The sequence below is a fragment of the Podarcis muralis genome, chromosome 10, assembly GCF_964188315.1.
Source record: "Podarcis muralis chromosome 10, rPodMur119.hap1.1, whole genome shotgun sequence".
Lineage (NCBI taxonomy): Eukaryota > Metazoa > Chordata > Lepidosauria > Squamata > Lacertidae > Podarcis > Podarcis muralis.
This window is the reverse complement of record NC_135664.1, coordinates 36160563-36177813: the sequence shown is the minus strand read 5'-3', so window position 1 is coordinate 36177813 and position 17251 is coordinate 36160563. Positions and strand designations below refer to the sequence as shown.

The 17251-nt window shown below is 42.5% G+C and overlaps 1 protein-coding gene across 4 annotated transcripts in view; it reads right to left on the bottom strand.

The window, feature by feature from the left end:
- The window catches only part of SYT1 (synaptotagmin 1), a 327169-nt gene that overhangs the window by 42540 nt on the left and 267378 nt on the right, over positions 1-17251 (bottom strand). For all 4 annotated transcript variants that reach the window (XM_028745766.2, XM_028745764.2, XM_077934750.1 and 1 more), the window contains exon 8: positions 15411-15528. In XM_028745766.2, coding sequence (XP_028601599.1) covers positions 15411-15528 — 118 coding nt within the window. The remainder of the gene's footprint in view (positions 1-15410; positions 15529-17251) is intronic.

Here is a 17251-nt window from a genome sequence, read left to right as displayed (position 1 = left end):
TCCTAATCTACAAAAAACCTGATGGCTCCCTAGGACACACTATCTACCGGAAAAAAACACACACCAACCGCTACTTACATGCACAATCACACCACCACCCTGCACAAATAAACTCCGTAGCCAAGACTCTCATCTCCAGAACCAAACGCCTGGCTGACAAAGACCACCTGACAACTGAGTTACAGAATCTCTCAAATGTGTTAATTGCCAATGGATACCAGCAAAACAGGGTTATGAAGCTAATCCAAAAAGAAACACCCCCCAAAAACCAAGACACAGAAGAAAACAATGGCATGGCCCTCCTTCCTTATATCAAGGGCACTACAGATAAAATTAGCAAAATCCTCCATAAACACAATATCAAAACAGCCTTTTGCACCAACCAAAAAATAGCCAATATCCTCAGAAACCCCAAGGATAAAATCCAGTTGGAAAACCAAGGGGTCTATGAAATACCCTGCAAAGTCTGCCCAGCCACGTACATTGGACAAACAAACAGACGAATAAATGCACGTATTGCAGAACACAAGAATGCCGTCAAAAAAGAAGAAAAAACTTCCTCTCTTTTCCAACACATGAAAGAAACAGGACACGAAATTAATTTTGCAGATTCCAAATTGCTCTTTAACATGGAACATCACCACAAGAGAATAATCATGGAAGCCATCGAGATAGAGAAACACCCTCACAACATGAACAAGCGTGACGACACATCCCGCTTGCCAGACATCTGGAAATTAGCCCTCCCCACAAAAACTGACACCAGAGCCAGAGGCACACAGAACGCCATCACCAATCAACCACACCAGATCCAAACCCAGACCCTCTCCACAGATAAATTACAGACACCATCCAGTAGCCAAACCATGGTGGCACCTCCGGATGCTGCACCCCCCTGCAATCCCTACACAGATCTGGCTGGCACAGGCCACAAAACCACAGCTCGCCCCTATACACGAAGCCAAGCCAGAGCACAACTAATTTCAGTACAGCCATCTTCTCAGAAAAACTCTTCACAAAGTTCAAGAGGTCAAGACACAAAGGCCTTAGCAACTAATCCACACCTAATGACCCACCTAAGTGGTACTCAGGATATCACTCAAGAAATCACTCAAGATATCCCTCAAGTAATTAAGGAACAAAAGAAGAAAAGGCACACTAGCCTGGGAACTTCCTCTCTGCCCAGAACATTGGAGGCTATACACCACACCTCCTCAACAGTATTTATAGGAACTCAAACACTGAGATCCTGCTCTGTTCCAGTAACAAGAAGCCGAAAGCACCAGCCTGAAGATGACGAGTGAGACCTCGTCGAAACGTCGCCTAGACACCCCATCTTTTACACGGGAAGACACCCGAGGACACCAAAACCTGCATTCCTGTACCCGTGAAAATCTACGAAAGCAAATATATATATATATATATATATATATATATATATATATATATATATATACACACACACACACACACACACACACACACACACACACACACACACATATACTGAATATGTGTAAAATCAGTGAAGATACAACATACAAAGGTCACTGGATAATTTCATGATGTTGTCAACTGTTTTGATAATCTGCCCGGCTCAGGACTTTTATGCAAAGGAAAAGGCAACTGCAAGAATAAATTTCATTTGGTGTCAAGACAGAATGGGTCTTGAACCATTAAACTGAGGCATGGCGTGTGAAGAGTCAGCCTGTGGACCACCATCCAGCTGTGGTCCAAAGGAAACTGCAGGGAGTCCAGCAATGAGGACTCTTTAGCCACACTGAGTCAAATGGTACTTTCATTCTGACTGTGGTGGCCTGGCTAGTCTGAGCAAGCAGTAGCAACTGGGAGAGTGCCATTGCACACAGCGAAAACAGGATGCTGTACTAGATAGGCATTCAGCTTGATCCATAAGGACCCTTCTTAAGCTACTCTCTGTTGGTTGCCAGAACAGTGGTGACTGGTGCCCCTTGTGACTGGAAGGCCAGAAGGCAGGGAGACCAAGTGGAGCCAGAGGCAATGACAAACAGGGCTATTCCCTGATTGTTTGCAAGGAAGAAGGCAGGAAGGTGGAGGCTGGCTGAGGGCAGACTGAGGTTGGTGGGGCAGTTTTCCATTTGCCCTAATGGCCCAGCTTCTACTGTGCAGGAAGCCTGCTTTGTGTTCCTCTGCCTTCAACTACTTGTTATGTATTAAGATTAGTTGCAGTTCTCACTCAGGGCCACCAGTATGTAAATGAAGGATTGAAAACTGTCTCTCCTGATTGGTTAGCTAGTTGTAAGTTGTTACTGTTTCAAGTTACTTAGTATTATATAAATCAGCCAGCTAGGCTGCCGTCAGTCTGATTCCAGGAGAAGTTCTAACTGCTGTAATAAAGACATGTGAATCCAACAGAGCTGTGTCCTTCGTCCATCTTTTCCACTATTCAACAGTACTCAAGACTGGAATATGACACGGTGGTCTTGGAGGCAGAAATTCAGGCCTGGTTTCTCTTTTAGGAACAATAGTATTGTTGAGAAGATATCTTCATTAAAGAGAAGTCTCCAGCAGCCTTATCCCAACGAACCCAGACCTGGGCAAGTGTCCTGGAATGTCTCCTCACTTGGAAAATTGGGGTGAGCATCTATGAAGCCTCTGAACGCCCCCACCCACAGTCCTTTTTGGTCATGAAGTGGTGAGAGCAATTCCCTTTGTCTCCCTTGAAAGGTACAAATAGCTGAGGGAGCAAGATCTTCCTTTATAGCTCTATGTGCTTCTCAAGGGCCAAATTAATTCTGCTGGATCTGATATGTAAACATATCCCTTGGGAAAGCAAATAGTGTGCATATGGTCTCTCTCTCTCTCTCTCTCTCTCTCTCTCTGTGTGTGTGTGTGTGAGTGATTTAGGGGAGAAAGAGAGAAGCAGCCAGAGAGGATGGGGCCTACAGTAGTTGCTCAAGAAACAAAATATCCCCATGGGCCTAAAAACATTAGCAACCCCAAAACTAGATAGATGCTAAACTCTCTCGTTTCAATGGCAATGTATGCAAAAGCCACACAATGCCTTTAGATGGCAGCACTACACACAGGCTTCTCCTAGTTTAGATTGGCTCACCTTTGCCTTGTTGCATAGTACTCCTGGAAATAAACAACTTCCAACAAGCGTACAATGCACACACTGACATCCTATTTGGAATGCCTGATTGCTGCAATTTAAAACAAAACAATTCCCTTGGGCTTTTCACATTTAGAAGCAGATTTCATGGATATTTAACTCAATTTCAGAAGTATAATTGAACTAACAATCTGTTCTCTCAGACAGGATGTCCCCTGCCTGATATTATGGAGGCCTGGACAGATGCCAAAGCAGATTTAAATTTACCTCAAAGAATGCCCGACTTTCTCCCCCTAAAAATTAGCTAAGTGTGTGTATGTGTGCAAACACTGTTTGTGGTTGGTTTGCCTCTCTGTAAGCACATCCTTATGCAAACAGAAACAAGACAGGTATGCACAGGTGTCTTTTAGTCTGAAGCAAAACACAACTTACCACTGTTTTATAAAATCTGTCCATGGCTTACATCACCAGGGAAAGGAACACAGATTCCTTAGAACCAATAGACAGCTCTCCCACTTGCCCTATCAGCCCTTTTGCATTTTTGTCATGACAGCATGCATTGCTAGTTAGGAATGAATACCTGCATGCATCATTAGATCATCTCAATCCAGGTGAGTGCTAGACAACTGGGAGACAAGGAACATAGACTGCTATCCTATATATCCTTTTCAGTTTGAGGGATGCATCCCTTTGAGGATCACCTTCCGAGTGGTGGACAGGGCCAGAGGAAAAAAGTGGATAGAGCAATGGTAGATGCAATACAGTAGGCCAGCTTTATTTAATCTATAAATAATATATTTGTATACTGCAATTTCATTTAAAAACATCAAAATGAAAAACCCAGATAAGTAGCTAAGCATTAAAAAAAAAAGAATTATTTTCTCAATTGTCTGCATAAACCTGGCAGCATACAAACATTTTCAGCAAACGTCAATACAGATCTCTGTTGGAAAAGCATTCCACAGGACTTGGCTGGTGACACTGAAGGCTCTGTTTCTTGTTGACATCAGGTGAGCCTCACCAATTCGGGGTGACAACCAGCGATGATCCCACAGATGATCACATTTCTACACAAGTCCCTTAATATGCATTATTAGAGTTCGTGGACAACTTCCAGCAAGGCAAAAATACTTCAGGAAGCTGTGAAGCACAGCCAGTAAGAGGCCTAACCTCGGGAGAGTCCCAAGGGCCAGACAGAAATCCTTGGAGAGCCACAACTGGAGACTGGGCCTAAGTTTCCCCACCCTTTGAATATAGGATAGCACTATGTTATGTTTCCTGTCTAGTACTTACATATACAGTCATACCTTGAGTTATGAATGCTGTGGGCTGCACGTTTTTGGGTTGTGGACCGTGCTGAACCCAGAAGTACTGGGATGGGTTACTTCCAGGTTTCGGCGCTTGCGCATGTGTAGAAGCGCAAAATGATGTCACGCGCATGCACAGAAGTGCCGAATCGCATCATGCGCGTGTGCAAACGCAGCGCTACGGGTTGCGAACATGCCTCATGCACGGATCACGTTCGCAACCTGAGGTATGACTGCACACACATATATGGGACCAAGTCTGATTGAACTCAGTAGGCCTTCTGAGTTGGCATGCAAGGGACTGGAGTGATAAAGTATGAGAGGAAAACGGGAGGATTAGCAATTTTTATGCCAGGAAAAGATGGCAAATCCTTAAAAATGTAATTACTCTATATTCAGTTCTGTGCTTCTGCTTAATCCAGCAGATTCCATGAAGAGAGGTTTGACAGCAAGTTCAGGTGTTTTAAACCTCAGGTCTCTTAACGAATTTTGTATCAGGCTGCTGTGAAGCCTGGGCAGATCATTATTAATTATATTAGGGATTTGCCATGACAAAAATACCCGACCTGAGAGATGAAAGACAATTTCTGAACTATAAATGCAAAAGAAAAAGAAAGAAAAGCAGTTTGGTGTAGTGCAAAGAGCGTTGGACTTTGGAGACCTGGGTTCAGATTTCTGCAAGCTAAATCTATTGTGTCTTGTGTCTTGTATATTGTGTCTCAGTATTGAGGCTTTAGCAGTTGGCTTATAGATTGGGAAGGGCACAATGAAATGGTTTGAAAAATATTGAGGGTGACAATAGGGCATTTCCCCCCCCCCCAGCTGGAGCTCACCAGAGCTCAGCTACAGCACCTCTTAGGCGGGCACCATTGCCATTCTAAGAGAATAAGACAGAAGTTCATAGTGCGCTCTGGCACCTCTTTTTCTGGCAAAATACCACTGACAATAGTGATGGTAACAGAAATGCAGTTAAACAACAACAACAAAAAACCATATAAACTGGTTTAGGAAGTAGCTGAGGGCAGGACAGGACAGGAATGAGGCTTTGGCTATTCATCCTGAGCCCAATGAAGCTAATGAATACCTTAGACTTTAGCAATTCATTTAAAATAAGAACCAGCAGAAAAGGGGAACTTTTGTGAAATTCAAGAATCAGTGGTGCTTGTATTGTTTCATTAAGATTTGGGGGGGGGGGCATTACGGGTTTGTTTTGTTTTTATTATGTACTTTGTGTTTGTATTTTTATTATGTGAACTTAGGGTGGCCATATATTGGAAAGCAAAAAAGAGTACAACCTGAGCCGCTGCCAGCCTGAGCTGGGGAAAGAGGGGTGCATGGAGCTGCCACCGCCACACCCGTGCACCTCTTTCCCCAGCTTGGGCTGGCAGCAGCCATGGCGTGCAGAGCAGCTTGAGCACAAAAAACCCGGACATTTTCTTTACAACGTAAAAATCCACCCAGATAGGCATGTTGGTCCCCAAAAGAGGACACATCTGGGGGTTTCCCCGGATGTATGGCAGGCCTATGTGAACTGCCCTGACATTTTTGAATGAAGGGTGGTATACAAATTTAATAAATAAAATAAAAGTTAGTGAGAATACTACTACTACTACTACTAATAATAATAATAATAATAACCCTGACTTGATCAAACCAGGAGACTCAAGGTCAGTTTTGTTATTGGCACTGGATGGAAGCAAAAATCTAAAATTGCTTAGCCTGAATCCTGCAAAATTGTGATGGTTTGGGTCCAACAAAGGAGATAGGTTCCTGCTTGCTTGCACACCAGGCAGACGCTGCATGCAGACTGCATTGGATTTCAAGCTTTGCCTGATACAAGTTATATAACCTTCTAATATGGCTTTAGCAAATCATATTAAATATAGCTGGATATCACCGGAAAGCTTTGACCATAAATATTTTGATTTGAGGAGTGTGGGAGATGTAGCTCTTTGTAAATCACCGGGTGGCTCTGCAGAATGAAAGGAATTCCTGCAGAGAACCTTGAACAGAATATTCATCACAGCTTAGAAGAAAGACATCATAATAAACACAAAGCAGGAGAAATACCTCTTTCTTTCTCTTCAAAAGGCAACATTATTAGAAAGGCAATGCATCAAGACAAGGCTTTCTCTCCATTCAGCACTGACTGGGGGTGGGAATTAAAATATGACATTTTTTGTGCAGTTGTTTTTGTGAAGTGTCTGGACAATTAGTGACGAAGGATTGCTCAGCTCTTAAGGTAAGGCTGGCTGAGGCTAAATTTGCATTTGACTGGGGCAGCTGCATCCTATTCTCCCTTCCAGAAAAAAAGCAATGCTTTCCATGCCTTATTGCAGGGAAGGAGCACCACAGAGATGAAACAGCCTTCCTTTGATCCAATAGGTTTTTCAAACGACAGTAATGCACTAGAACACCAGAGCTTCTTATCTGTGCTTTTTATTAAAGGTAAAGGTAAAGGTACCCCTGCCCATACGGGCCAGTCTTGCCAGACTCTAGGGTTGTGCGCTCATCTCACTCTATAGGCCGGGAGCCAGCGCTGTCCGCAGACACTTCTGGGTCACGTGGCCAGCGTGACAAAGCTGCATCTGGCGAGCCAGTGCAGCACACGGAAACGCCGTTTCCCTTCCCGCCAGTAAGCGGTCCCTATTTATCTACTTGCACCCGGGGGTGCTTTCGAACTGCTAGGTTGGCAGGCGCTGGGACCGAGCGACGGGAGCGCACCCCGCCGCGGGGATTCGAACCGCCGACCTTTCGATCGGCAAGTCCTAGGCACTGAGGCTTTTACCCACAGCGCCACCCGCATCCCAATGTGCTTTTTATTAATTTCATAAAAAAGTAATGCAGGTTTTCCCAGAGGTTTGTAGGAACACCTGAGTTTATAAAACACTTGCAATGCTGTAAAAATAAAACAAAACAAAATGCATGCACCTTGAAAGTCTTAAACATCTATCTGTTTAAGCCACAACTTAAGCCTTGACCTGACCTAAACTTTCAAAGCAGCTCTTATCAGTCTTTGGTGGTGCTCGTCCGTATTTCAGTTTATATGTGTTATTTTCCCCCACACAGAATCATGTTTCCAAAACAAGAAATAAACACATTTTTCAGTGGGTATCTGAAGTGCAGCAGCTTCCTGTATTATTAAAAATAAATTAACCCTGCTGATGAGCCTACGTGCTACTCTGACAGATTGCCCCAAGTGCAGCAAACGCTGGCTGCCGTAATTGGGAGCCTGTAGTATTTAGAAATTTGTTTCACTGCTGCTCCTGTCGTGATGGCAATTTGTTATTATTATTTATCATCCGGAGTGAAAAGTATAACCCATATCCTTATTCTTGTAAAATAGCTAATTATTATTTGCATCTTACAGATACAAGGAACCAAGTGCCAAGAGATATTCCTGTGCATCATTATGATTTCAGAATTGCACCTAGAGGGGAAGGATCGAAAGCTCAGCCCTATACTGTACTCTGCACCACAGAGGCACCAAGGCACACTGGCCCTTCTCCATGAGCCCTAGGGTAGGTTACTACAATTCTAAACAGACAAATTACAACGAGAGTGTCCAAATGGGTGTGTCTGTGTCGAAGGCCAGGATAAAGAGGTGCATCTTCAGGCTTATCCAGACTATATGTTTGTCCTTCTGCTTTCCACTGGGAAACTGGATGAGCCCCCAGTCTTTACTGCTGAATTGACACAAATGCCAATCAGGTTTTCCACAGATGGGCATTTGCTCCAATTCAGCGCTAAAGAGTGGGTTTTCCTGGGGAAAATGGTAGGGTAAACAGGAAGTCTCTTGAACCCATGCCTAGAAAACCGCTTGGAGCCATGCTTTCTACGAACAGGACAAATCCTTTGGCATACAACAAAAACTACATAATGAAGGTGCCAGATCCCCACCATCACCTTTGGGGAGGGAATTCTGCAACTTGTGGGCTACTCCAGAGAATGGCCTCTTGAAGTCTTGCCACCCCTCAAACCTAGAGGGCAGTAGAACTACCAAGAGTGTCACCTCTCTCCATCTTAACACCTGAGAAGTGTCTGAAGGGAAGGAGATGGTCTTTCAAATATTTGGGGCCTAAGTTGTTTAGGGCTGTAAACTTTAATGTGAGCATCTTGTATTGGATCTGAAAACGAACAAGCAATCAATGCAGGTGTTTTAAAACAGGGGCAATGTGAATTCTAATTCTAATTGGAAGCCCAGCCAATAATCTTGGACCAGTTTGAGGTATCAGAGTAGTCCTCAAGGGCAGCCTGATGGTACATTACATTTCAGTCTGGCAGCCACAAGACTACAGTGGCCAAATCATCTCTGTCCAAAGGTGAACCAGCTGGTGAACCAAGTGAGAGGTGTATTTTTGCTTGCATCTCTGTAAGCATGAAAAAATGCTAAGGAATATCACTCATTTGAAGGCTAAGCCTTTATTCCTATGTGCACATTTGGAAAACAAAGTGGGACTCATGTAAACAGGTAGGGATTTGAGAGCAATTGAAGTGGCATGTTTCAAGTGTCCTGAACTTTTCAGAAGCAGGTGATAGCTAGTGGTCAGAACACTATGGAATGGAATGCAAATATTCATCCTCCTTTGGTTGATAGAATCATAAATATTCATAGGCTGAGAACTGTTGCCCTTCGGGCAATAACTCAACTACTGTTGTTATGTATAGAATCCAGCACCCCATTAGCACATTGTTAGTAGTAAAGAAATTTCAAGATAGGCCCACCACTTGATGAGGAAGGTGATTGTGTATGTTGTATTTATTCAAAGTATTTTAATGCTGCTCTTCAGTCAAAAAAATAAAAATACCATTAGAGTGGTTTACAACAATTACTAATGGGACAGTTCCTGTCCTCCTTACAATCTAAGAGGCACAAAAGGAAAAGTGATTGGGAGGAGGAAGAAAACAAACTCAGGTGCTGTTTCTCAGTTCCAAATATCTTATATTATTTTTTAACACAGAGGATGAAGCAAGCTTCCTTTAGCTGTCCCTTCTGGTCCCCTCTTTGTCCTGTAGCAGCCCATGTGCTCTCCTGACACTGTTGAGTTTCTGCAGCTTACCTGGCTGGGCAGAACCATTGGAAGTTTGAGGCTGCATGAACACACCTCTGGAAGCAATTCAGCCAGTGTGTCTATGTGCCCAAACCTCATCATTGTCCCATCCTATCCCTGGCCAGGTAAGTGGCAGTAATGCCAGCAATGGGAGAAAGGCTCTACCCAACCACATGGTACTGCCCTTGCCATGATGTTCTTCTCTCTTGGAAACTGGAGGAGCAGCCTCCCAGTGGTCCTTGGTCCCCTGGCTGATGGTAGAGGACAGTGTGTGCAGCATATCTATTTGAGTAGTGTACAAGTATATCATTGGGCATGGATGCTGCCTTCTCTATAGGACCACTCTTAGTACAGTACATCTGATTGTGGATACATTGCAGGAAAGCAACTCGAAATTGTTTGGTAAAGCTACTAGTGCTGCATTTTCATTTTAAATTAGTACAGTTGAATATGTAACCACCAACGTGATGCTGTTTGCTTATTACTCATATAATTCTTTAATGAAACTCAAGCTTTGCTCATAATGCTTATTGGGATTTTCTTCCAGCAAGGTTGTTGGCAAGGTCAGACCACTTGAAGTATATTTCTCCTATTATATTAAATTCATGATGGCTGTCTTTTTAGGGGTTTTTTGTGTTTTAATGAAGTTATTAAAATAGAAGGTCTTGCATAATTCATGAGCATTCACATCTCTTTAAAAGTTCTGCCTCTATAAACAATTTTTTGCCTTCTTCTGTAAGCCTTTTTGAATGTGAATAGTGTGTTTAAAATAGATTTCTAATTGCAGAAAACTGTAGTTTCATTTCAAATGCAACAAAATTTGATCACTCAGGAGAGCCTTCTTTGCTGTGCGGATAAGAAAGGGTGCAAAAATTTGAACACCTTTCCCTGACAAAATTAATAGAAGAAATGATAGGAAGACTAAGTCCTCTTGGAATCTGTTTGAGGCCCCACTTCTCTATTTGTTTTGGTTCTGTCCTTCACTTTCTTGCCTTGAATGATCTGCAGCACACAGAAAAGTCAAGAAGGCAGAATCTGGGACGTAGTCTAAAGATTAGACAGGCAATCTATATAGTCACTCTTCAAGACATGGGAAGAGTAGGGCAGATCTCTGGGAAAGTCAGAGCAAGTCCTAAAAGGATCAGGAAGGATGACAGATAGATCTAGACTATAATGAAGTTGTAATTTGAGAAGATCCACAAGAGGATGAAGTTTCCAATTTCCACAATATAGCTTTTGACTGGGTTGAAGAAATGGCTGTTCCTATCTCTGACCAGCTATCATCATGTGGCACATGGAGGACATAAATGATGCCTGTTTCCTAGAGGCCATGATTTGAGATCCTTTGACATTCCTATGGTCCTATGGAATTTTAGCACATATTTAGTTACACATGAATATTTAGAACAAATGTTTGCTATGTCCTACTCTTTCTGTAGCTGGCTGCTCTAGCAAACTCATTTCATCTTTCATATCAGACATAATGCACATTGACTGTTGGATTACATTAGCTAACTGGGTCCAGATGTTTAGGTTAATTAAAGATTAAACAGGTAATAATTAAAATTATTTATTTCCAAAGGGACACTTTTGCTTGTAGAGGTAATTTCACCGGCACTAGTAAATAGCTGTTTTCATCATTCAAGAAGCTAAGGTTGATTGGTTTTTCCTTTCAAGACAGGTCTATTTGGGTTTCTGCCTGATGTAATAATTAAACGTAAGATGTAAGATCTGAGCATTTCATGCTAAAATGGGTCAATCTGGATCTGTTGCAAAGACTCTAATGAACATAATGACTGGTCTGTTGTCAACACCAGGTGAGTAGTATATAATATTAAATGCCTATAATTTGAGTTTAGTTAGTTATTAAGAAGAAAGAACAAGTTGAGCTGCAGTTTTTCCAACAATGACACCTAAACTGCAAGAATATCTAGACTTGGAAGTTTACAGAAAATATAACCTTCAAGTAATAAGAAGAAATCAGTAAGTCCAGCAGAACTGGACTTGTAGTATTTTAAATGACCTTTTGGCCAAGTCATCAAAAATACAGAGATGGTATTATTCCCCGTGGCTTCTTAGTTGTTGTTGCAACAACTTAGATGAACAAGGACTATCCAGCGTAGACTGACTGTGTTGTAATGCTGGCTCCCCAAGCTGGCACCCTCCAGATGTTTGGAACTGCAGCTTCCATCAAACCCAGCAAGCACAGGCTGTTCAAATTTCCTAGCAATATTGTCTATTTTTGTGAACTACAGGATGTTTGTGTGGCAAACCAACCTACCATGAACTTTGGTTTTGTACAATAAAGAAGTCATGAATCTAATCATATTTGCAAAATATGTGGCATAAAAAACTGCTATCATATGATTCTCACCCAGAGATATTTTTTAATCAGTTGCTGTCAGTTGTTTATTGCCCATTTTTAAATATTTCACAAATGATGATTCCACTAATTTTGCGGAGGAATGGGGTACCTTGGGCAATATGGGGAAAGAAAGGCTCCCAATACTGACCCGTTGACATCTTCCAAGAAATCCCGGCTAAAACGTTAACAACTCAAAATATTATATTAATCAGACTCTGTTCTAAGAAGGAATGAAAACTTGAGATTAGCTACAGCATGTGCTCAAGTGAAGCTCATTACATCTGCCTTTGTTTTCAGAACAGAGGGTATTTCAGGTCCAACCCTACTTTACATTCAGCATATAAAGATGCAACGATGAATAAAGATATCTCTTCGCAATCAGGAAGTGTTTTCTATGGAGATGTAGTCAGAACGGTTAGGTATTGTGTACTCATCTGCTGTGCTGACACTACCCAGTACAGTGGTACCTCGGGTTAAGTACTTAATTCATTCCGGAGGTCTGTTCTTAACCTGAAACTGTTCTTAACCTGAAGCACCACTTTAGCTAATGGGGCCTCCTGCTGCCGCCATGCTGCCAGAGCACGATTTCTGTTGTCATCCTGAAGCAAAGTTCTTAACCCGAAGTACTATTTCTGGGTTAACGGAGCCTTTAACCTGAAGCGTATGTAACCTGAAGCATATGTAACCCGAGGTACCACTGTACTTGGAAATAGGAGTTGAACACAGCGGTGGAGCATATGCCTGCACTGCCCTGGGCAGGGCGAGCTCCCAAGGGGGGGGGGCGGGACAGAGAGGGTGCCCTCCCATGCACCACAGTTCAGGGTGGGATAGGGGCAGGGAAGCTGCTGCTCACTGTCCTCCTGCTTGCCACAGCCGGGTCAGAAATGACCTGACAATGGAGCTGCTGCGGCCGAGTGCGCCTTGCCATGGCTGAGGAGTGCTGCTCTCTGCCAACAGGTCAGAAGAGCTGCTGCCGCTGGGCGTGAGGTGTGCCTCCCACTCGCCTGCCATTTTGTCACCCCCCTCAGTCATGACACCCGGGGTGGGCTGCACCCCCTTCCTACGCCTCTGGTTGAACATTTCTGCTTGATGAATTTGATATGAGTTGGGGGAATGATGGGGCGGCAGGATGGGCTGTTGTGGTGATATCGCCCCTTTAAGACTGGTTTATGAGAATGGGTTAAAACCTCGGAAATAATGAGCTTGCATACCGCTGTATAGTGTTAAGGCTTCAAGGCTGGTGTCACAAGGTAATTGGGTAGAAGAGGTGAATGCCCATGGTCTAAGTTCCCATAAAACCTGTGTTGGTGGGAGCTCTCGGCAGCCAGCCAGCCAAGCCGAAGTTAGCGTCTATTTGGGCTTTTGACAGCATCTTGTTCTGTTGCTCAGCCTACTGAGATTTAAGTGTATTTATGTTCATTAGCTGAATAAGTTAGTGTTTGTTGTTTTGTTACCTTCTGAGCTATTTTAATCTGTGTAATTATTTGGAGTTTCTCACTCTTGTAGAGTTCTGTTTTAGTAAAGTCTGTGTATTATTTTATGAAAGTTGGTCTAGTCTGAGTTCCTGAACCCTTTAATTTTGACCACACTTTTCAGAGCAAGTGTCATCCACCACAGCTGTTCATAGATATTCAAGAGGATTATGGTCATTTGATAAGGCAGCTCGATTTCCAACCATACTTTCACAGTCTCATATTTTCCCATTGTTTTTCCTTTTAATGAGGAAGTTTTCAAACATTCCACCTCCTCTACATGCATAAACAGCACTTTGCATTCCCCCCACTCAATAATGGGCTCCTCTGGTGACAGTAAGTGTTGCCAATTGTGTGGGAAACTGAATCCCCCACCTCCACACTGATGTACAATGTTTTCTGCTGGAAAAGTGAAAAGCAATTTTGGTTTCAAGGGGAAAGGGGAAAAAATAGCAGTGGGAGAAGAATTATTGGGCTGATGACAAATTCTGCCATTCTTACTTCCACCCACCAAGTAATATCCATGAATATTTCAGAGATTGCAGTTGCCTCGTGTATCTACTCAGATGACCTCCGAATTGGGACTTTTTCAGACAAAGTTTGTGATCTCTGAAAAGATACTGATGTGCAGCTGGGGGTAAGGATAGCTTTGAAAAGCAACTCAGGGGTACAACTAGGGAAGGCGGTAGATATGAAGTGAGTCCTTTTGTTCTAATATCCAAACTGGTAACTTGTGCACCTGCCATACAATGACATATGTTTCTTTTAAAAAGCACAGAGGATGTGCAAGTTCCCACTTGTGAAGCAGGAAAAAGAGAGACAAACTCACATGCTTCCACTATCCCCCGATCCTGTGTCACATCTGAAAGCATCTTTAGGCACTTACCTGGAGAATTACACATGTTTGGCCGGTGCTTCTGCTTCAGCAACTAATGGAAGGAATTTCCTCCTTTCCAATTATACCGTGGTCACTTTCTGCTAGGTCACTTTGGGATAACAGGGGACTTGATTAAAGGAGGAGGCAAGGAAGGGTTTAATTGGTAGCACACAGGGCAGTTTAATTGGAGACCACAGGAAAGGAGTCCAATAGACCGGGAGCTACTCGCATTTCCAGAATCTCACCAAAAATGCATCTAAAAATTGCTTTCTCCATATGTATATATACTCCCACGTTAGTACAAAGAGAACCTGAAGCTCCACAACAAGCCACAGAAAAACCGATTGTCTCAAATACACTTGCACTATTCAATGCTAGTTCTCCCTATATATAAAAAGGGATAGATAGATAGATGAATGATATGCCCAGCTATGGAAAGTGCAAGTGATTTCTGGGCATATACTGTACATCTCTGCCACCCAAGCATGAGATATGCAAACCCCTTACCATGTTAATTCTATGCGAGTTAAGCTTCCCGTGTTATATTTCTGCACATGAAGCAAATGTCAAGTGTACCTGTTAAGTACACAGTGTCTGAAACATGGGGAAATGATTCTCACTTTAGATTCTGGATCTTGCAGAGATTCAGCTTCTGCTTGGACAATATTATGTTGTCTGAAAAAAGCTATGTGCTCGTTCAGCAAAAGCAGAGATAGCTGTGCTTTTTTTCATTTCTACAACCCTGGGTTCATCACAGCAATGACTCTCAAGAATTTATTTGCATTATTTATAATTACTGACAACAAGTCATTATAAATAGTAAGTTGTGATAGGGATAGGTGAGGGAATAGGTAATAAAGGCACACAAGTGACCGGCATAGCCACCAATATTCAAAACCACGGCATGGATGCAGCTCATGGTTTTACTGAGGCCACTTCCAGACTGTCAGCATGTTGTGGGTAAGATTCATTCGTGTATTGGAAAATCAAGTCGAGTTTAGTGGATCCAATGCTGTTGTGCAACAAACCTGCTTCAGAAGAGCCTGGACTTGATGCAGCATCATATGACCTCCCCACAAACAAATCGGGATGAATGCTCAACAAACGTGTCATCTGGAAGTCATCTCAATGTAAATGTAATGCCTGCATATGAGCAACCATCTTCATTTTTTAATGGTGAGAAACTGTTACTGGACAGCAATGCTAGCACAGCCGCTGTGGTATGCTTCCTGCCATCAGCTTACCTGATAAGCCGCCCACGTCCATCTTCTTCAGATTCTTTGCTTCTAAGATGACGACAGTCAGCTTGCCGGCAGTAGGCACATAGCGGAGAGAGAAGCAGATGTCACCTAGCTTCTCTTGCTGCAAGAAGGAGCAAGGAGAACTGTCATTTATATACCCTTTTAAAAAGTTTACACCAGGAACATTGTTTTAAACCACAGCTTTTAATATTCAGTTTCAACTATTTCTTGTCAAGCTATTTAACAGCCAGAGAAAGGAGCCCAGGATTTTACTTGCTAAGAAATAGCAAGGAGCCAATTTATACATTACCTTTTGCCTGCTTATGAAAAATATGGAATGACTCACATATGCAAGCAACCTCAACCCCCTGGAATGTAACATATGAATTGGCTCCAGTAACAAAGTTCTGTGCCGAAGTTTGACACCAGGCCTTTCACAGGTATCTTTTAACTCAATGGACACAATGCTGAGGACATTCGGTCCTATTAACAAGGAGATTGAATTCTTTAACCTAAGACTGGATCCCATAAATTGTGATGGCACACAGGCTTGCTAATGTTCAGGCCATTTGCATAGTTTTTCATGTAGCTCAATAATATCATGGTGTATTTTTTTTTTAAGCCATACATGAGTGTTTGACATTCCTAACTAGTTTTTCTTTACCCACTTTTTAATCATTTTAAACAGTTAGGCTCCTTTAGAGTTGCAAACAGTCTTATTCTTCCCTTCCCCAGCAGATCCCAGGTTACTACAATTTAAAACTCAGCATTAGAAACAGCTAAACACATTACAGACACAGGAACAGGGTGGTCCTGAAACATACTTCTCAGCATGTTTGGGTTTAATTATTTACTTGTGTTTGATCTTGTATTATATTATGTGAATTGCCCTGCAATCTCTTGATGAAGGGTGGTATAGAAATTTAATAAATAACATAAAAAATATTTTAAAATCCAATAGACATCACGGGGGGGGGGGGGATATATAACAAATAAGGGTGGTTCCTTCCCCTTGGACTGACCCCCAAAAGACAATCTCTTTTGTTGTCTCCCCTTTGGGACTGGTCCACAAGTGCAGTTTTCTCCTTTTCTAGGAGCACTAATTGAAGCCAGGTGTTGCTTCTATTGCTGAATTGTAGACTGGATTTTGCTGCAGATGGAAAGTTGCCTCCTCAGCTGGTGAAGGCAGCTAGGAGCCAAAGGTTTGGTGGCAACCAACCTGGTCAACATTACAGCATGCACACATATAAATTCCATGGCAATTTCTTGCAGAAAAGGACAGATGTTAGCTTTCAAAATGGCAGGAGGTGTTACGATGCATTTCAAATTTGTACTTTCCCAAATTGTGCCTGTAACGTTAGCTCACAGTTTGCTGTTGAAAATTAGTAGATAGCCCTTCAGCACGGATACTGGATTAGCTGTGGGGTGTGAGAGCAATCTGAACACTATTAGTTTTGCTGTCAGAAAAACAGCGGACTGTGCTCATTCTCATAATGCATTGTGATAAAACAGACTATTTGCAAGAGGCATTTTGCCTTTCATATATTAAGCAGGCAGCACAAGTGTTTCTGGAAGAGACACAATGGTATCTTCAAGATGTCATCAATGGTTGGAAGTGCTTAGTTTTGTTCAGAACTCAACAACGTTTCACAGAAGACCCCGTAGCTACAATCAGTGGTGCTGTATTGGTAAAGGCCTTCCTAAAAATAGTGCAGATCCGTAGCACATAGAAAGGTTGAGCTGCAATTACAAATTACAGAAGCTTTGTATTAAAGGCAAAGATGAATATAGCCAAGCTTGAAGATACAAGGAGAATGTAAGCAGAGGAACACATGCTGTTCAGT